The 21,152-nt window shown below is 44.9% G+C and overlaps 1 protein-coding gene and 1 long non-coding RNA gene across 2 annotated transcripts in view; one reads left to right on the forward strand and one right to left on the reverse strand.

Annotated features, from left to right (window-relative positions):
• RUNX3 (RUNX family transcription factor 3) overlaps positions 1-9,508 on the forward strand; it is a 129,125-nt gene extending 119,617 nt beyond the window's left edge. The window contains exon 7 of the mRNA XM_060275800.1: positions 1,229-9,508. Within this exon, the coding sequence (XP_060131783.1) occupies positions 1,229-1,737 (509 nt within the window). The 3' untranslated portion in view covers positions 1,738-9,508. The remainder of the gene's footprint in view (positions 1-1,228) is intronic.
• Positions 6,854-20,224, reverse strand: LOC118086475 (uncharacterized). The gene is made up of 2 exons (XR_009557745.1): positions 17,583-20,224; positions 6,854-7,251 (listed from the first exon to the last, which is right to left on the reverse strand). It is a non-coding gene; the product is annotated as an uncharacterized LOC118086475 (long non-coding RNA).
• Between the last annotated feature and the right edge of the window lie 928 nt (positions 20,225-21,152).

Raw genomic sequence — 21,152 nt, forward strand, 5'->3', positions numbered from 1 at the left:
AAGACCCTGGCATAGACTCCAGATTTCCCTCCACATTGCTCTGTTTGTGTGTGCATATGTGTGCCAAAGCAGATGGACTGACTAGCTTGGGGACTCGCTGTCAGAGGGCTGTGCTGTCTATTTACTACACAGCCCTAGAGAACAGCTAAACATTTTTTTCCCTGTGTTTACAATTGTGCTGGCCAAAAGCTAGAATAGAAGCAAGCGTATCACTAATACACACGCCCACACATCTGAGTTGAGGGCCCTGGACTGGACCGCACTGCACTAAAATGATACCTTCACAAATGGGGAGGAGGAGGTGGGGTATGTTTCTATAAATATACAGAGAGGCTCAGCCACTGCCTATCCCCAATGTGATCCGAACTTGATTTCATAGAATCTTACAGTGGGAAGGAGGGTTTGTGGGCTCTTTTCAGAGCCTGCTAACAACTTTTTTGTTTAGGCATGAAACATGTAAAAGTGGACATAGCTTTTGGAAATTTCTGAGAGTCTTGGCTGACCACTTACTGCTGTATTGCTATGTGAACATTCCATCTTTGCAAGGATCCCTGCTTGTGCAACAGAACGTTCTCCCCCTCCTCTCCCCGCACGCCCCCTCAACTGTTTCAGGGACTTTCCCAACCCTCTGGGAGCAGATTTGGGGAGGGTTGTGGGAGAGGAAGGGGGGGAATCCCATTGTGTGAGTGGAAATCTGTGCACTGACAGGACATGGCAGCTGAAGATCATCCGTATGTTTCCACATGTAATTTTAGCTTAACCGCTGGTTTTAATTATATTGTGAATTTTTAAGAACTGCCCGTTGTGGGAATTATAACACTCTGTGCAAGATTCTGTATGATGTTTAATTGTATTTTTAATGCTTCTTTTACTTTTTATATATTGCATTTCATTGCATTGCAGTTTGAATTCTACAGAATTCAAATTGCAGTACAAGAAAATGTGATACGAGAAACCCAAGAAGCGATAAAAATACAATTAAAAACCAAGCTGAATGTTTAATGTAATGGATATGCCGTCTCTTGCGTTCAACCACAAATCCACAGACATAGCAGAGACCACCTGAACACAGGTTGTGGACTACTGGTAGGTGGTGGACCACGGTACGGGAACCCCAGACCTATACTCACAAAATGAACTGTGCCACATGTTCCAGGAGAAGGCTGAAAACTCCAACCCACAGTAACACCCTCTCTCTCCTCTCCTTTCTCTCTTTTCCCCAAACCAGGTACATCTGAATTGAGTCCGTTCTCTGACCCACGCCAGTTTGACCGGTCCTTTACTGCATTACCGGGCTTCACCGAGACCAGGATGCATTACCCCGGTGCAATGTCGGCAGCCTTCCCTTACACAGCCTCACCTTCCGCCACTGGAATTGGTGGCATCAGCATGAGCAGCATGCCCGCCACCACTCGGTTCCACCATACCTACCTTCCTCCACCATACCCCAGCTCCACCCAAAACCAGAGTGGACCTTTCCAGACCAACCCTTCCCCTTACCACTTGTACTATGGAACATCATCCGGGTCATACCAGTTCTCCATGGTAGCGGGGGGAGAGCGCTCACCAACGAGGATGCTTCCCTCTTGCCCAAGTGCATCAGCTGGAAATAACTTAATTAATCCTAGCCTTGCCAATCAGAATGATGGCGTTGAGGCGGATGGCAGCCACAGTAACTCACCTACAGCCATGACAACTCCCGGGAGGATGGATGAAGCTGTCTGGAGACCGTACTGAAAGAGGACTAGGAAACCAGATGCCTTTCACTCTAACTGAATTAAAATGCCCAACATGTGCTATGTTAGTTGGTCATTAGAAAGGAGGCGACAATGAAAAGGAGCCGTCGAAAACCCTTCCTTTTCCCAATGCGCATCACATTGCTCTTGTAGAAAATATAGGTTGTTAAGTTAACTCAGCAAATGGAGACTGGAGATGGGCTGAACTTTGTATACATTTCAAAACAAAACCCTCCCTTTCTCTTCTTAAAGTTCCCATTGACAACTCTCAATTGTGTACGTAATGTACATAGGAATGTACAGATTGGAAATGCTCTGTTCCTTTGTAGTGTTGTGGCTGAGTGTGAAAAGCCCTAGTCAATCATCTCAAAGGTCATGAAATTTTAAGAATGAATGACTGAATGAATGAATGAATGAATGAATGGTGTTTAGTTCTTCGGATACTGTTGAGAAAGATATGTAAAGCCAAGTTAATATAAGGACAGGACCAGAATGTCACCAAGTCCTGCACCACACTCTTTCTACCATACAGTGGTGGCCTTATCGGGAGGCAGCATAAGGTAGTCACATCAGGTGGCGAATCTGGAATGTCAGGATATGCTGGAAAGTTCTCCTACACAAGTTCCATTGAGGTGAATGCAGTTGCTTAATCTTTTAGTAGGGCTCATACGCCAGGGGGAGGAGCTTCTCAGAGGATTGTGACTGCAGTTAATTTAGTGCTGGGAATGGGTGCTATTTTGAATTTCCTGGTTTATACTACCAAAATATTGTACACCAGCCATGAACCTATATGGCCATTTAACCACCACTCTGAATACGCCAGATTCAGTTGGTGGGGTGAGGAGTCATGAATGGCAGCACATACTGCATCACAACAGGAGTGATCCAGAAGCAGTGAAAGCAGCTGGAATCATGCTGGTGATCTGTTCCTGAGGGGGTTGTGGGCAGGGATTTTGCTAGGTACTCAAGGAACAGGTTCCTGGCACAAAATTGCATTTGCTACATTATATACATAAATAGAAATTTCTGAGCAAATTATAATGGTAAATGCATAGGGTATTACCAGCAGCGTACTCAGCTAACTGCCCAAGAAGCAACATCAAACAAGGCTTTGTTTTTATTTCATTTGGGGGGGGGGAGAGGAAAGGAGGTGGAGATTTGGGACCCAGTGCAAAAGACCTGGGGCTCAGACGCCCTGGGCCCCCTACCAATGCCCCTGGTTGTAGGTAGGGGTGGGGAGGAAATTCAATTTCACATTTAAAGGTGAATTTACGTAATTTGCACTTTTTGAAAAAATACAAGAACCAAAACACTGTCATCCCTCAAAATTTGAATGTCTCCAAATTTTATAAAGCAGTTCTCCAACAGGTGAAGTGTACAAAATGCATAAAGAGTCCATCAAAATGCTAATATTAGTGAAATTAACTTGCAAAAATGCATTATATCATGGGAAATTGAATTACAACATTGTGTATATCAGGCAAAATCACAAAGACAATAGAAATTCAGACTAAAATGTTGATGAATTTTCATAAGGACTTAAAAAGAATTTACAAACTGATGTAGAAATCAAATCTAGCCCATCCCTAAATTAGCCTTTCTCTAGTTTTGGGGCTGAATCTAGCCTTTCGTCTTCACCAGACAGACAAATGGTATGATTCCAGCTTCCTTTATGAGCCTATGCATTCATCACCCAGTTGCCCTGTGCATGTTGTGCTCTACCAAGGACAAAGCTCTGCTTCTCATTAAAATATTAAACCTGTGTCTGAGGTGTACCACTTTAGACTGCTGCTGGGGACTTGTGTTTAGATGGTCTCTCACTAAAATAAAGCATTTCTGGGAGAAGAAAACCAGCATATCAGGGATAGGTATGGAGGAGAAATTTGATTCTGTTCATATTTAAAGTTGAATATATCAAATTTGCACTTTCTGAAGCAATAAGAGAACCAAAATGCAGTCATCCGTAAATATTTGCACTTATCTGAATTTTGTGATGCAGCTCTACAACCAAACAATATTATAAAAATGCATATATTATGGGAAAGTGTGTGTGGAAATTAATTTATTAGTGAAAATAACATACAAAAATGCATTAGGGGAAATTGCTTGGAAAATGTCAAATTAGTCAAAACAAAAATGCTGGTGAATTTTCATGAGGATTTATAAATAATAATAATCAGAAATCGCTTCATGAATATGAAGAACTGAATGTAAAATTGGGAAAATGAGAAATTGAGAGTGCCAATATTGACAGAACCTTCCATCACTAATCAGAGGGAAGGTTGACTAGAACCTAGCATCTAAGGGCTGTTCACAAGAAAAGCCCCTCACAATCCAGTGAATAAATGAGGAATGAATCTGCCCTCCCCTGACACTGATGGTGCCATTGGCCACACTCGTCCAGAAGCCTTTCAAAAGACTAAGATACACCTTTAGTCTGAAAGGACCCAATAGCTCTTGGTCTGTTCCACACAATCAGGAATCCTGATTGGCCAAGGCTTGTCAGCTGCACAGAGCAGCCCTATTGGGCATGCACCAGAACATGCATTGGGGCCCTTCAGACTGTGCGACCCTCCCAGAAGGAAAGGAGTGCAGCTCAGCAGCAGAGTACTGTATATGCTTTGCATGCAGAAAATCCTGTGTTCAATCTCAGGCCTTAACTGAGAAGGGGTTGGAAAGACAAATGTTGTAAACCCTGTAGAGTCCCTGCCAGTCACTGAGCTAAATGAATCAAATGGTCCTGGGGAAGCGGGAGAAATCCAGTTCAGTTCACATTTCAATGCAAACCCTATCTAATTCACACTTCCCAAAACGCTACATGGACTGAAACACAGGTATCTTTCAAAATCCATGCTTGTCTTATTTTTTGTGATTCGGTTTTCAAAAAAAATTGTACAAAAATGTGTATATTTAGGGAAAGTGTGCATCATGAAATTTGCTCAGAAATGAGCACTCATATGCTGGTGAAAGCAAACTAATGTGGAAATGCAGTGAACTGAACTGAGAGATGTACTCACACCTCTCCTGTATAAGGCAGCTTCCTATGTCCCTATGCTAATGAGCATGTCAGTGTCAGGGCCAGGGCTAGCAGCAACACTCCTGTTCTTTCTTGTGAACATCCTCCTTGTTTTCTATACAGATGGAATATTTTGGTATAGAGGAGCCTTCAGTCATTGAAACCCCGACCAGCAGCCTGATGTGGTATGACCCAGACACCAGTTTACCACCACAGTACGTGCCAGATCATGATGAAGGCCTGTGGCTCAGTAGTAGAGCATCTGCTAGGCAAGCAGGAAGTCCCAGCTTCAGTCCCTGCAGGCATCTCCAGGCAGGGCTGTGAAAGACTCCCTGTCTGAAACCCTGCCAGACAGTATAGACAATACTGAGCTTGATGGAGCCCAGTGATCTATCATCAGAAGACCATGTAGATATGTTTAGAGCCTATACGGTCCCACTTTAAACTCCTAGGTATGCAGCCCAGGTTCTGACAAGAGTTGCTTTTAGGTAGGCAGGTATTAGAAATGTGAACAAGTATCTTATTGCTGATTTTAACAGAGGTTGTAAAGCAAAGGCATGATCCGTCACCATGCACGCATAGTGGGATCATGACAGGGCGTAAAGGACTCCTCCTTCCTCTGCACATGCCAGGCATCACGTGAAACAATAGTGCAGTGGAACATTTTGAAGCACCAGAGCCCATCATGTCAGCTCCCAGTTTATTAGGAACAGCATGACTGTAGTTCTCTGCAGAATTTCCTGTGAGTAAGCTCCATTGAATCCAGTGGTGCTTATTTTGATTGCTTAGATTCAAGTGCAAAACACATTGAACTTAAGCAAAAGATCTTATACCAGCTGAAATGCACCTTTAGCTTTTTATTAGAAATGCAAACAATCTTGCAAAGAGGTATTATAATTTAAACTGCTAGCATGAAGTAGAAACCTTATCAAAGGAAAGGAAAGAAGTCTCCAACCTCTGCTTGGTTATGTTCTTCATTTTCTGATTTCCTCTATGCTAATCTGTCACAAGCCAACTTGAAAGCCTTGTTATCACTTCATTCACTTCCACAGAGCAAGTTGGATTTATCACTTAACCCATGCTCCAGCACACGGCAGCATCACTCCAGCTCTGAAAAGGTCTCCCCTCCTCTCTACTACCCCACTGACCTCAAATGGGAGACTGCAATTACTTCATCATCGTACAGCCGAGACCAGATAACATCAAGTGCACACACACAGCCCTTCCGTTGGTGGAAGGGAAGACACAGGAAGTACGGTGGTCCCCATTTGGAATAATGACCAATGTGCTATGGTGTGTGGTGGGGTGTATGTCCAGGAAGGGAAAGGAAAAAAACGGAGGACTTTGTTGGGTTCTATAATCATCCCTCTGTGCTCATGTTAAACTACATTCTATATAGGTCACTACATATTAATATGGCTCATCACACATTTGACAAGCCCATTATGTGCATTTGCATCTGGTGTAAAATGAACAACCCCAAATTCTTTTGGTGAGAGCTTGTTGTTAGTAACTGCTGGCTGCCTCTAATAGAGCCTTGATGGTTTTTCTCAAAGAGGAAAAACCAAAAACATTCAAGTGTGTTCTCAAGATGCACTTGTAAACCACATTAGGAAGTACAACCTCTGTCAGCCCAACCCTTTCAAGTTAATGATGGATTGTCATGCACAGGTGTGAATAAAAACACGTGTTTTATGAAAGCGGTCAAAAATATTTGACCTGGAGGATTTTATTTTATTTTATGCTTTGCACTATAATATGCTTCTTTTTTTAAAAAAAAATGAAATGCACAATTGCTTGTACAGTAAAATATTTTGTTTGGTTCAAGGAATATTTAACTGTAAAAAGAATAAATCTACTTTGGTCTTTATTTGTTATAATAATATAATTCTTTTAAAAAATATGTTGCTGAAGGATCCTATTTCTTAGAACTTGTGTGTGGAAGGTTTTTAATTGGTTGGTTGCTTTTTAAACAGAATAATAATTTGACTAGAATTCTTTTTTTTAAAAAAAACCCAAACTCTGCAATCTGTGTTTAACACAGCAGAGACTGGTTTGTTTTTGTTTGTTTGTCCTTTCTTTTTTCTGATTTTGATTATGAATATTTTAAAATGTGTTAATAATATTTAAAAGGTGAGGGTCTGCACAGTATTCCACCCCTGTTCACTGGCAGCTCTGTTTTAAAATGTAGCCTTCCCTACTTCTTTTACATGTAGCACTTCTAACCATCTGGGATGCAGATTCTGTTCTACAGTCCCAAACCAAAGTTTGGTGAAAACACAGAAAGGTGTTTTGTTTTTGTATGTTTAAACAAGCTTACCTTGCCACCTCTTGCCCTTCCACCTGGGCGGCTACTCTCACTTGATGCAAAATGGTGATTCTCCACCTGTGCTTTCTGCATCAACAGCAAAATGGCCTCTCATTCCATCAGCCTCGTCTTGCGGATTCTTGGGAGCTGAGCCAACCATGGCAGAGTGGTTAGCGCTGCATTTCCCTTTCCTAGAAGACAAATAAAAAGGTCCATGTTCTTTATCAGATATACATGATGATATTGCTAGGTGTTGCGTGTAATCATTTTAATGCCTTGCCATGTGGAATAAATAAATGTACGGTTACTGATGGAGAAACTGGCTCTTGGCTGTTGACTCTTACCCAGTGATGCTCCTTCCACTCAAGTGAATGGGGATATCTGAATGTACAGAGGCCAGATTCAATTCCTCACCAATCATGTATATGATTCCAGATTCCACATGCCCATTACACTGCACTGAGGAGTGGACTTCTGGTGGAGAGCAAATGCCTGTAAGTTTCTACATTGTTGTCTGAAAAATGGCAGCAGTCATAGCCAGGGATAGGCACAACAATCACGCCTCTCCATGCCGATACATCTCCTTGCCAAGGGCTCAAGACACAGGGAGCACTGATATAACTCCTTGCCAAAGGTGCAAGGGAGCCTGTGTATGCCTCTGGTCATAGCAGTACATCAAGACTAGTAGTGTATTATCTTTCCAAGTTGAATCACAACTTGGAGAAAGGTGGGATATAAATACATTAAATAAAAAAAATCTGGGTGACATTGCTGCTGCTGTTTGAAGGTTGAATGCCTAGCGTGACGAAAAGTTCAGACTCATTCTGCTCACCACATTTCCCCCATTAAAAAATCCTAGAATTATTAGGGAGGGTTGTTACAGGGACCCAGACCCGCTACTTTCCATGGTAGTCCCCCTTAACTACTGGCTTTGGAAGGCTAAAATGGGAAGGGGGCTCAAGGAGGTGGAGGTGGAGCTTGTGATAAATGGAGCACTGCAGTCCAAGGGCCCCTGAGACATTTGTGTTGTTGCACGTGACCAGTGGGATGGGACCGCATGCACATTTTCACATTGCAAGGTAGATAGGAATGGTGAATCACTGGAGATGCAAAAAGCCTGGGAAGTATTGGCTCCAGTGAGATTTTTCTAGTTGGGGTGATGGGGGTGCCAGCGGGTGGCAAAAGGATTCTACTGAGGCCTGTTGTCATCTATCTGAGGTACCATACAGAGGAACCTGAAGCTTTGTGCCACTGAGCATCTACATCAGGTGTGGGGAATCTTTGTCCTTGCAGATGTTACTGAACTACAGCTGCCATCTGCTACAGCAAGCATGGCCAATGGCCAGGGATGACAGGAGTTGTAGTTCAGCAACATCTGCAGGGACAAAGGTTCCCCATGCCTGATCTACATCATGCCATGCAGAAGATGGGGGTGCATCCTGCATTCCAGATGAGGAGTACATAATGCAGTTCCATATCCAGCAAGTTGATCCAGGCACAAACCAGCTGCTTTCATGTACGCATCTCCCTTGCAGGATTAGACCAAATGTGCTCAATTTGCTTTGTGTTACTAGTAAGCAAGTTAGGCAATGGCAGACCCCATTCAAAAGACCAAGGTGCAGAGGCAAATTAAGGCTGATAATTTTACCACTTCTTATCTCACCACACTTGAGGCATTAATCCCAACCGACCAAACACCACCCTGGACTTCAGGGGGAGGGCAGGCAGAGACCAGTGGAATTTAACTAGATTTGTTATTTACACTGTCCAAATGCCAGTAATTATGTCAAGCAGGATGAAGAGGGGTAGGAGGAGCCAAGAAAAGCCTGCCGGCTGCATCAGACCAGTGGCCCATTAATCCAGCATCCTTTCTCATAGTGGCCAACCAGATTCCCATGTTAGGGCCAACAAGCAGGATCTGAGCACCTCAGCAACACACACACTTCCCTAAGATTTCCTGGGGACCTGTGTGGTAGAATCCAGGCATACTAGTTTTATAGGTTCATGGACTCTGTTTATATGGAGGAATTTTTAAATCACGCAAGTTCCTTCCTGCAATTCAAATACAGACCTCACCCAGATTTACCACCTCCATGAGAACTAGGCACATGACAGAACCCAGGCCTGTTTTGTTTGTTTGTTTGTTTGATGGACATTTTTGTGAACCCAAGAGCCTAGGTCAGATTGCCTGGTGTGTGTGTATCTGTTGTTTGTGCTTTAAATACAGCCCATGTGCTGCTGAGCCTTGGGATCTCAGTTAAAAATGAGAGTTCTTTCTGACGCCTAGCAATTATTTCGACCCTCCTTCTGCACACTGCTGCATGCCCCATAGCTGCATTTAGAAGAAACCACAAGAAACACTCAAACGGTGAGAATTTTGCTTCACAGTCTTGACTAACGGAAATATGTTTCTAGTGCAGCCACACAGCACAGAGCCACCTTTTTATCACAGCTTCTGGGAGAGGAAACACTCCCCCAGGGTGTGACCATTATTTGTAGGAACTTTCCGTTCCAAGTTGATCTGAGCTTCTTGGAGCTTGATTTAAGAGTGAAAGAGGCAATTAGAGGGGAGTGGGCAGAAGAAAACATCAGAGGCTCCCTTTTGTACACTGAAGGACTTCGCAAACCTTCTCTGTACCACTATCCGCCAGCTTTTGGCTCAGCTAGGCTTCCTACCCCAGAGAGTTTAAAAATCGCTGGGTTAAGCAGACTTTCTTAATTAACTCCCAGTTTACTGGTTTACCAACTAGAGATGGTTACCGTAAATATGACTTCGCAAGGTGTGGCAGTTCAGGAACTGCTCCCCTCCCATGTGCCAAAGCCCCAGGCTAGAGTGGGCCTCAATCTCAATATTGCGCCACTGATGGCAACCTCCTGAGCCCCCAGCCAACCAGGCCTCCACTGCTGCCACCCAGCCCAGAATTGCTGCTGCCACTGCACAGTCTGCTGAGCTCCAACTGGCTCCAGGTGGCTGCCATCTTAGATGTCCCAAAAAGCAATCCACACTGCCAGCATCAGAAAATATATTTTGGCAAATCAAAGGCAGGAATTCCCAAACCGTGGTCCGTGAGCTTCATACAGGTGGTCCACAGCAGTCTGTGGATTTGTGAAGATGGAACTAAATATTCAGATTGCTTTTTAATTGTACTTGTATTGTTTGAGTTCTTATAGAATCATGGAACTGTAGAGTTAGAAGGGACCATGGGGGGTCATCTAGTCCAGCCACCTAAAACCAAAGGAATCTTTTTGCCCAATGTGGGAATCAAACCTGCAACCCCGAGTCTCATGCTCTACCAACTGAGCTATTTTATTGCATTACAGTTTGAATCCTGTGCAATTCAAATTGTAGTACAGTAAAATGCAACATAGAAGAAATCAAGGAGGCCACAAAAATACAATTTAAAAGCACAGAGCATTGCAGAGAATGGCAGAAAAGTCTTTAAGTAGTCCTCAGCAATTTTCCAGTGGTCTGTGGGGGGAAACCTTTAGGAAACATGGAGCTAAGGAGATGGCCACCTTGGGTTGCCGCAGGTGTGAGGCATAGTTTTTGAATGCTCCCCTATATGATAAACTGGGTCATTAGATAGAAAGGGGCCAGCACAGTCAATTCCTTGCTGTGCTACTTTCCTATTCACAGGGAGGGTTTTCTGTTTCATTTCTAATGCTAGGAAACATTAGCAAATGGTGAACTTCCACCTACAGGCTGACGTCTTAAAGACCATAGGTCTATTACACATAAAGCAGAATGAGACAAGAGAGTGGGCCATATCACCTTGGTGAAGGTCTCAACTTTTAAATGATTCTACCATATTAAAAGCAGACAAATCCATGCAAACAACAAAAAAAGTTGAAAGGGGTGCTCTGGCCCCTTTTTTTGTGTACTTTGCTGGCTTCTATATGCAGGGAGTTTAACCAAAGGGAATCTTCAAGAAACTTTTATTTCACCCCACCTTCATTTTGAAGCACTGCAGTTCCAGTGCATTCCATCACCCCAACATGCTACCAGTCCATCTAGTCATGTCTTGCCCAAAACATTTTGCTGCCTGGGGCAAAGGACACGAAGGAAAGGATAAAATGCCCCATCTCCCCAACCAGACCGAGGGCAGCAGGCTACCTTAAGAGGATCAGGGCAGGAGGTATGACATAAAGCACACAGCTCTCTCCTCTGCCACCTCACTACCATCCTCACCCCCTAGAATTTGTCACCTCTCTCTGACCTAATTATAGAGGTGTGGGGATGAGCAATTTGATCCCGTTGGCTTTTAAAGACAAGCCTAACCAATTTGCACTTTCCAAAACAATAGGCAAAGCAAAGCACAGTCATCCTTTGACATTTGTACTTCTCCAAATTTTGCAATGCCGCTCCCCAGCCAAGTTATGTTCAAAATAGTCAAAAATGCATATACAGTCATACCTCTAGAGACGAATGCTGAGGGTTGCGTACAACACGGGTTACGTACGCGCCGAACCCGGAAGTCTGGAATGGGTTACTTCTGGGTTCGGCGATTCGCGCATGCACAGATTCGGCGCTTCAGGGTAGGTACTGCTCTGGATGAGTACGGGGCTCCAGAACGGATCCCGTTCGTATCCAGAGGTACCAATGTACAGTGTATTGTCTCTGATGAAAATAGGGACGTCCTGAGGGGAAAGTGGGGCATTCTGGGATCAAATCAGAAACAGAGACGGCTTTTATAAATCTCGGACAGTCCCTGGAAAATAGGGACACTAGCAAGGTCTGCATTCAGATCCACTGACCAGGCTGGACTTTGTGCCTTGAGGGGAAATGGTTTCTTCAACTTTATTCTCAGCTAGAACTTCCCTCCCTCTTCTTGATTTCTGCTTTCTCAAGGGAAGTTTTCACAGACTCGTCTCCATATAGACGAGTCAGCCAATGTAAGCTTTGCCTCAGAAGGGAGTCACATCAAGGCCCTTTGAACTTGAATGCTGCACTGCCATTTCAGCAGCTCTAATAACTGCAGTTATTCCACAAGGGTCAGACTGAGTCAGTGGCTTGTGGAGCGGGGAGAATTGCCGACCAACAAATGTGGACAATTCTAGAGGGAAGAAGATCTCTGGAAGGGCAACAGAGGATGGCTTCTTCTGAATCATCAAGGGAAGGAGGAGAGCCTGGAGGTGTCATGTTCTGCAACAGCCCCAGTACTCCAGCGGTGCAGTAATGAGATTTTTTTCCCACACAGAAAGGGATGCCTGAGGAAAGAGTTTCAATTATTTAGCTTTGCAGCAGAGGATTAAATGCTCGGAGTCAATGTTCCTCAATTAATTCTAGGGTGGGCTAGCCAGTCTGCAACAACTCATAGGAGTGGCAGAAGGACATCCATTAGGCAGACTCATACATCATATGTTTATATGGGGTGTTGGAAGCCCATGTCTTAAGGCTGCCAACTTATTCACTAGCCCCTGCTCCTCTCTCTTTACCAGCAACTTGATCCACAATCACAAGCATGTGTGATGTAACCAGAAAGCTTTGCTGGTTGGCATTCTTTTTCTGTAGAAGAAGCTATCCTTAAAAGCACTGAAGAAGCCAGGGATGTTTTTCTCTTATCAGTTGACAACTTCACTAGCCCTTTTTTCTCTGCCCTGGTTTCTGTGCATATAACAGAAGTCCTGCAAAATTAAGCAGGTCAAAGTTTTCCTCACATGAAGATAAGGGATTGGGAAAGTGTTCCTCTACAGAGACCTTTGTTTGTTGCAGTTATATCCCACTTCTTCCTCTAAAGAGCTCAAGGTGAAGTACATGGTTCAATTAATTCACACAACCATTTGAGGTAGGTTAGGCTGAGAGGCGATGACTGCCCCAAGGTCACCCTGGCTTCATTTGGCTTCATGGCCAAATGGGGAGTTGAACCCTGATCTCTCAGGTCCTACACTCTATGCACAACACCACCATACCCTCCAACATCCGGGGGACCAAAATTAGGATGCTCATTTTTTGATCCTGCACTCTTGCAAAATAAGCTTTTTTTTGTCTCGCGAGACAAAAAAATGAGCATCTTTTGGTCCAGTGCTCTGGCAGGAACCAGCTGACTCACACTAGAGCGAGTGTCTTTCAGTCTAGAGCTCGGGCACAAGCCAGCTGACTTGCGCCAGAACGCCAGACCAAAAAATTCTGGGTAGCAATCAGAAGCCGGTAATGGTTTCTGTAGTTCCAGGGTGTCCGGGATGGTTGAGTGGTATGCAGCACACTTGTCATGGAAGGCCCACAGGACACACCAGCCAAGAAGCTATGCAATTGACTTTATTCTCTCTCTCCAACAAGGATGAAACAGCAACAACCCCACCCAGGCATAACCAAGTCTAGTGCCATCTGTACAATAACGCCATCACAGTTAGGTGTGAGGAACCTTTGGTCCTCCAAGAGTTGCTAAACTACAACCCCATAATCCCTAGCCTTTGGTCATGCTTGCTGGGGCTGATGGGAGTTGAAGTTCAGCAGAACCTTGAGGTCCAAGCGTTCCCCATACCTCAGTAGGTAATGGGAAAGACCTCTGTCTGAGATGCTGGGGAGATGCTGCCAGTCAGAGTAGACAACACTGGACTAGAGGGTGAAACAGTCTGACCTGCTATAAACTGTCTAATTTGGACTTCCAAAACAAAATGCAAACCAAAACACATAAATGATCAATTGATGTGCCACCACCGACAGAACTGAGGGCCAAATGGGGCAGGTTGTGCTTACGCACACTCTGCCGATGCGGGGAGTGCAGAGGGTGCAGGAATGGAACCCTCACGCAATATTGTCACTGCCTGTATCAAAATGCATTACATTAGGGAACTAAAATGTTGTTTTGTGGCGGGGGGGGGGGGATACTTGTATACCATAATGCCGTTAAAAATCAAAGTGATTTAAAACACACAATAAAAACCATGCAATAAATTAACATTTCAGATCATCAGCTAACTATCACAGAAGATGCTGTCTGCACAGGGTTAGTGGCACAGAAACATTTCCTGCAAACAAGGTTAAAACAAAAGATGGCTGCTGAATGGAGGCATTCCATGAGACTGGGCTGGTGACACTAAAGGCTCGGCATCATGTTGATATAAAACAGGCATCCCCAAACTTCGGCCCTCCAGATGTTTTGGACTACAATTCCCATCATCCCTGACCACTGGTCCTGTTAGCTAGGGATCATGGGAGTTGTAGGCCAAAACATCTGGAGGGCCGCAGTCTGGGGGTGCCTGATATAAAATGAGCCTACCAAGCTGGGATATAAGATAGAAATGTACATTAGGAGAAATTAACACTGAAATGGTGAATAAAATTCCAAGAGCACTTGAAAAACAGCCACAGGAGGGGTTGTGCTAAAGAACTACCCAGCAGAACCAAGTTCCCCTCTTGCCATCTCCTGAGTAGGCTCCAATTTGGTACCAGTAATCTCTTCTCAAACTTGTTGATACTTGACATTTCAAGATCTTCCCCACCCGCTCATCACCAGAAGCCCAAGTACATAATGTGCATCATTCCATGAGGGACGTGGCTGAATAATTATTTTTAACAATGCAGACAAAGTTGACTTTTAAGATGTTAATTCCCTGACAGTAGCCGGGGAAATCCAAGTGGAGTGTCTCATGCCCAGGAAGCCTTATGGAGACTTGGCCGGGCTGCCAGATTGGAGAGCCAGAGAGAGAGAGACAGTAGAAATTAAAATGTATTGCTAATCTGTGGATCTTTTGTTCTTGGCAGTGTACAGACAAGACATAAAAATGATGGAAATGACATGTCTTTGGCATGATTTTGCCCAGCTTGCTACAGTAAATACTCATTTTCACTAAGCAGCAGAGAATGAAAGTAACTTTAAAACTTCAAAGTGGCATGATAGGGAAATATGGAGAACAATTATTCTCATTAACTCGACTTTTGAATCACACGAGATGATGGGGAAGATAGATGTTTTTAATTAGGAAAGCTAAGGAAAGCCACAAGGAAAAAAGCTTTTGCATCGCCTCTGAGTCAACAAGTGTGTACATCAGTATGTGGGCATTTATAAAAAAGAGGGATATGAACACTGAGCCAATGGAACTGAGTGGCCCCATAATAAGGCAGAGTCCTTCAGTTGCCAGAGCAGCAAAGTATTATAGTCTTTGTGGGAAGGGTTGTAGATTGGTAGTAGAGAACAAGCTTTGCATGTTCAATTCCTGGTGTTTTCAGGTAGGGCTTGGAAAGACCCTTGCCTGAAACTCTAGACAGCTGTTGCCAGTCAGTGATGAGCCCATGCAGTGTCCTATATTCTCAGAGTTCCACACCGGGGTAGTCAATGTGGTGCCCTCTGGATACTGGTGGACTACAACACCCAGTATGCTAATGGTCATATATGATGCAAGTTGCAGTCCAACAACATCTGTTGGGAGCAGGGGTGTCTTAGCCATAGAGGCTACTGGCGCAAGGCGCCACGGCTGCAAGTTCTGGAGGGCACTGGAGGTCGCCTCCGCCATACCGCGCCGCGCCTGGAGCCTCCTCCTTGCTGGAGGAGCTGCCTCAAGCCCCACCACCAGCGCCGCCCTCGCCCGCCTTCTTGGGCTGCAGGCGCCGTTGTGGGGAAGCCGGCTGTGAGCCTCCCTTTGGCACGGCAGCCAGGGCTCCCTGGACGGCAGCGCCACGCAGCCACTTCTGCTGAGCAGGTGGAGGCGGAGACAGAGTACAGGTGGCAGAGTCCCCGCCCGTCAGGCTGCCCCCTCTGGCCAGCCGCCGCGCCTGGCCCTGCCCAGTGAAGCGCAAGTCCGGCGTTGCCGGCGTCAGTCTTGCCCGCAGCAGGCAAGAAGCAGAAGGCGCGCCATGGTGGCATGGGGGGGGGAGAGAAGTGGGCTGCAGAGGGGCCCGAGGGAGAGGTGCTGCCCACCCAGAGGGAAACGTGGGGGTGGGGGGCGCCTGAGGGATCCCTGCACCATGGCGCCAGATAACCTTAAGACACCCCTGGTTGGGAGCCACCCAGAGTGGCTGGGGAAACCAAGCCAGATGGGCAGGGTATAAATTTATTATTATTATTATTATTATTATTATTATTATTATTATTATTATTATCATCATCATCATGCTGCCATGATTCTGGCCTCCCCATCCCACATTCTGAGAACCAGGAAACAGCTGCTTTTTAAAAGATTAATTTTTGAGAATTCTAACCCCCTCCCCCCAATGATATCCCTCCTGATATTGATTACAGGCCAAGGCGCCGTGGTATCCATTGCTCTCACCTCAATGTAATAACCTGACAAGACAGCATATATATATTGGGTCAAATAAGGCCACAACTTTACTGATTACAATTGTGATATAGGCATTGTATATACAGTCACCATTGACCTCCAGCCCGCCTGCTGGAAGTGTTCCTTAGGGTCAACCTGGTACCAAGGAGAGTCCTATGAGCTACATCAAATAGGAACACTCCCCAATGGATCATCATCTTGAGGAGTATGGGCGACTGGACAGAACTGCTCCCGGATCCTTTTAAAGAGATGCCTTCTCCCTTGGAGGAGCAGGCGGAGGCTACAACCTTCCCTCCAACCAAGACTACGGATTACCCAATGCCTAACTGCCAAAAGTTGTGACACCAGACCAGAGCCAATTTGTCTGGTGGGAAATTCCTGCCCAGCCCCGAACATGGTAGTAAAGTCCATGGCAAACTCAAGCACAAACAAGAAGCCTACTATACAAGGGAGGATAGGTGGGAGATCCTGAGATGAACTGGGCGAAGGAGTTGGCTCCACCCTCTGGGAAAGGCTTGCCACTAAGCCTGCCTGTGATTGGTCAATTAGCTGGCAAGTTACAATTTGCAGCCCTGGCCTACAAACAAAGTCTGTAGGCCTCTCGCGCTGACCAAGTGCCCCAATGCATCGTCCAATTGCCAGAGTGCGACAGAAAGACATTGTATGGCCACAACACTGCCAGACCATTGAAGGTAAGTGGACTTATCTATTTATTCAAACTGTTTATATCCCATCTTTCTGCTTCATCACTGGAATGTCCAAACAACACTGGTTAATGCATTTTGAAAAACCAAATAAACAAATAAAACAGCAGATGACACACTTTTTAGAAGACAGGAGATAAATAACAGATTAACTAATCATACCAAAGGACTGCTGAAGTTAAGCAGTCTTCTCTGAGCATAAATGCTATCAACAAGTGTGCTAGGGGGATAGGGCATGGAATTTCATAGCCTGAATACCAAAACAGAGAAAGCCCTCTTTTACCTATCCTCAGTTAACACAGTGACTTGAATGAAACAGATTTAATCCAGAAAGAAAATAAACTGATATACTTTACTGAGGTAAACTGAATAAAAACAGTATATAAATTGAGGAGAATATAATTTACAGGTCTAGTTGAGAGCAATGAGACATTATATTCAACCACACATACTGAGATAAGCCTTCTTCAGAAGTATTTATCCCTCCAACTCCTCCAATTGTCAAATCTCAACAGTCTTCCTATAACATGGACACTTTACTCCCGAATGACTATAACATCAAGTCTAGTGTTAGCCAGACCAATAACCACACTAACCCTTAATGATCCCCGATGTTGTACAACTGCATTTTTGCTGGTAGTGAGACATGGAGCCAGGCCATTCCTTGGCAACCAAAGTAGGTGAACACAGGATCATGCAGAAGGAACAGTCCTTAATTTATTTGAAGATGGTCCTTAAAGAACGCAGGCCTCAAGTCATTTGGACATTTAAAGGTTATAACCAGCACCTTGAACTTGTCTAAGAAGAAGAACAGAAGCCAATGAAGTTGGTACAATTAAAACAACAAACAGCCAGTACTATAGCTTCTGCCATAGCTCAGTGGCAGAGCACCTGCTTTGCATGCACAAAGTCCCTGGTTCAATCCTTGGCATCTCCAGGTAGGGCTGGGAGTGTCTCCTGCCTGAGACCCTAGGGAACTGCTGCCAGTTCAGTGTAGACAGTACTGATCCAGATGGATCAATGGTCTGGTTCAGTATAAGACATTTTCCGATATTCCTGTGAGGTTTCCAAACCCCTTTGGAAGACAGCTCCACACATTACAGTAATCAAACTGTATGACATTACACATGTCATAAAGCATGTGTGACTTCACCAGCCTAAAGTGAGCAATAGCATTCGTGGCTTTCTGGGTCCAAAAGCACACCCAGACTGCAAGCCTGAGCTGCGATGGGAAAAAAGGGAGGCACTCTGAGACTGTGTGGGATTAACACAGAGCCAAGATGCCATGTGGGGAGAGGTAAAACATTACCAACTTGCTTGCAAACTCTAAGCTCCCTCTACAGCATCATCTACTACCTCTTCTGCTTATACTACTAACCCAGCTCCCTTTGGGGAATGGAGGTGGGAAATAGGGAATGCACCCCCCCAAAAAAAAACCTAGTTCCAAAAGTTCTGTTCCTTGGTTAAACTCAGCCTGAGCAAGATAACTACAGTAATGGATAACTAGCCATGTCTGTGTTATTCAATGTTATACATGGTCTGAAACATGAGCTGACCAAGGGGAGACCCTTGCCCTGTAAAGTGGCACAGGTAGGTAATTTTAGACTCATAATTTATGAACTTTTGTGTACTCCTGCATTTGGGGGGCTGAGTGGGACCCTGGACCTCTGCCTCAATGGCACCACCACCCTTGTAGGCTTTCCAATGCTGCCACTTTCGATGAGGTGGTGATTTGGGGGCAGAGTCTTCCATGCTCACTGGGAGGGCATCTGCCTTGCATGCGGAAGGTCCCAAGTTCAGTCCCCACCACCTCCAGGTAGGGCCTGAAACCTTGGAGAGGTACTGCCTGCTGAGCAAGATAGACTAGTAGGTCTGATTTAGTATAAGGCAGATTCCTGTGTTCCTACACTGCTGCTTGTTTGTTTTGAAAGGCACTTTGAGGGCCCCTGTGGGACCGAACAGTAGCCCCATATGTTTGGTGTGTGTTCTTATTATACTGAGGAGTATAATGGATGCTTATTTTACCATTTCCACCCTCCTTTCAGTGGGCACTTGGCATAGACACTTCCTAGGAAAACCCAGACATTATACCCTATACCCTTAACTCTGTCCGTCTTTTATGCAACCAGTCCCAACAGCACTCCCTTTGAAAAACTGTTGACTCCCAGTGTGATATCTGATCACACAAAAACTTGTTATGCTGGGGAAGGGTTGCAAGGGAAAAGGGGGTAATTAAAATGTCAGAATGGAGGTTGTCCAATCAGATACGTGGCATGAGCTGGTAGTTGCAGTGATAATATCTAGGCTTAAAAACAGCAACTCGTATATTCACCTTTGGCAAATATGAATCACCTCCAAGTCAGAGAAGCATGGCAAGATATTTGTCCATAAATGGGCCACAGGAGTGAGTTAGTGGGCAAAGTGGGGAAGAATTGCTTATGGTCTAGTAACTTATGCAGTCCTATTTGCAAGACTGTATTTAATTTATTTATTTATCAAAGTATTTCTATACTACCTTCTCGCATAACATCAGGGTGGTGTACAGCAATGCAAAAACATTCAAATGCTATACAAAGCAATCAATGAAATGACTGGCTATTCAATAAAGGTTGTTGTAAGTTGTTTTCAAGAGATGCCTGAAAGTAAAAAACGAAGATGCCTGCCAAGTCAGTGATTGACAGCAGTGACAGCAGGGGACTGACAACACTAAATGCCTGACTTATAGTTGATTCCAGTCAGGCCTCTGTAACCTGGGGAACAAATAACAGCGCTTCTCTGGGTGATCTCAGTGATTGGACAGGTGGTTCAAATCTCACCCCTCCTCCCTAAGCTCACTCATTCACCAGCACCCACAAAAGATCTCAGCAGTGCCCTCCTTGTTAAAGGGATTGCAATGGAGGTGTGCAAGAGGGCATGTATGGTTTAGTTGACTGAAGATGTGTTGGGCTGAGTCAGGTGTACCTAAAAGTGCCAACACCTGCAGTTGTTTTTACCATAGAGCTTTCGGCATATTAATTTTCATTATTGCCCTGATGATAATGGAAGCCACAGCATTACCACACACCCTGACCAGCCCAAGTCAAGCTAGCCCAGCTGCAACACAAAATGGGGAGGACTATGGGGTGACCGCTGCTATTCTGTGGATGACCAGTAGTGCAACTGAGCAATTGTGGACTTTAGTGTCTAATAGATGGTAATGTATATTATTGCAGTTACTTTTTTTTTTTTACTATTCTGCTGGGAGCTGCCCAGAGTGGCTGGGGAAACCCAGCCAGACGGGCGGGGTATTATTATTATTATTATTATTATTATTATTATTATTATTATTATTTTAAAAATCCATTTGTTAACCCTCCTGCTCATTATGCCGAGTAGGTTGGTCCTCTGCCCCAACCTAACACCAAATAGAAACAGTATTTTGCAGTTTGTTATGTTAGAACTGCAGGGACCCAGGTGGCGCTGTGGTTAAACCACTGAGCCTAGGGCTTGCTGATCAGAAGGTCAGCGGTTCGAATCCCTGTGACGGGGTGAGCTCCCGTTGCTTGGTCCCAGCTCCTGCCAACCTAGCAGTTCGAAAGCACGTCAAAATGCAAGTAGATAAATAGGAACCGCTACAGCAGGAAGGTAAACAGCGTTTCCATGTGCTGCTCTGGTTTGCCAGAAGCGGCCTTGTCATGCTGGCCACATGACCTGGAAGCTATACGCCAGCTCCCTCGGCCAATAATGCGAGATGAGCGCGCAACCCCAGAGTCGGTCACGACTGGACCTAATGGTCAGGGGTCCCTTTACCTTTACCTATGTTAGAACTGCAAGTTTGCGTTCAGAAATGCAGTAACAGCTGTGAACTTATACAACCTATCCACAGAAGAGGCTGGCTGACACATCCCTCCATGAGTCATAGTTCTGACCTTGCTACCTCTGAATCATCCTTTTTTGGGGGGGGTGCTGTAATTTTGCCATGCCTCTGTCCCAGGTGCAGCTGGACTGATCAGTCACTCCTGATGTTTGAAAGAGTAAGAATGACCAGACACCCCACATCCATTAGGAGTCTGCCCACTGCCTCTCTCAATGAGTCACTGCTCTGACTTTGTCTCTTTCCAATGTGGAATTATGCTCAGAGCAAGCCCAAAAATCACAAGATGGGCAATGGGACAGGAATATGTTGT

The sequence above is a fragment of the Zootoca vivipara genome, chromosome 6 (genome assembly GCF_963506605.1).
Source record: "Zootoca vivipara chromosome 6, rZooViv1.1, whole genome shotgun sequence".
NCBI classification, from domain to species: Eukaryota; Metazoa; Chordata; class Lepidosauria; order Squamata; family Lacertidae; genus Zootoca; species Zootoca vivipara.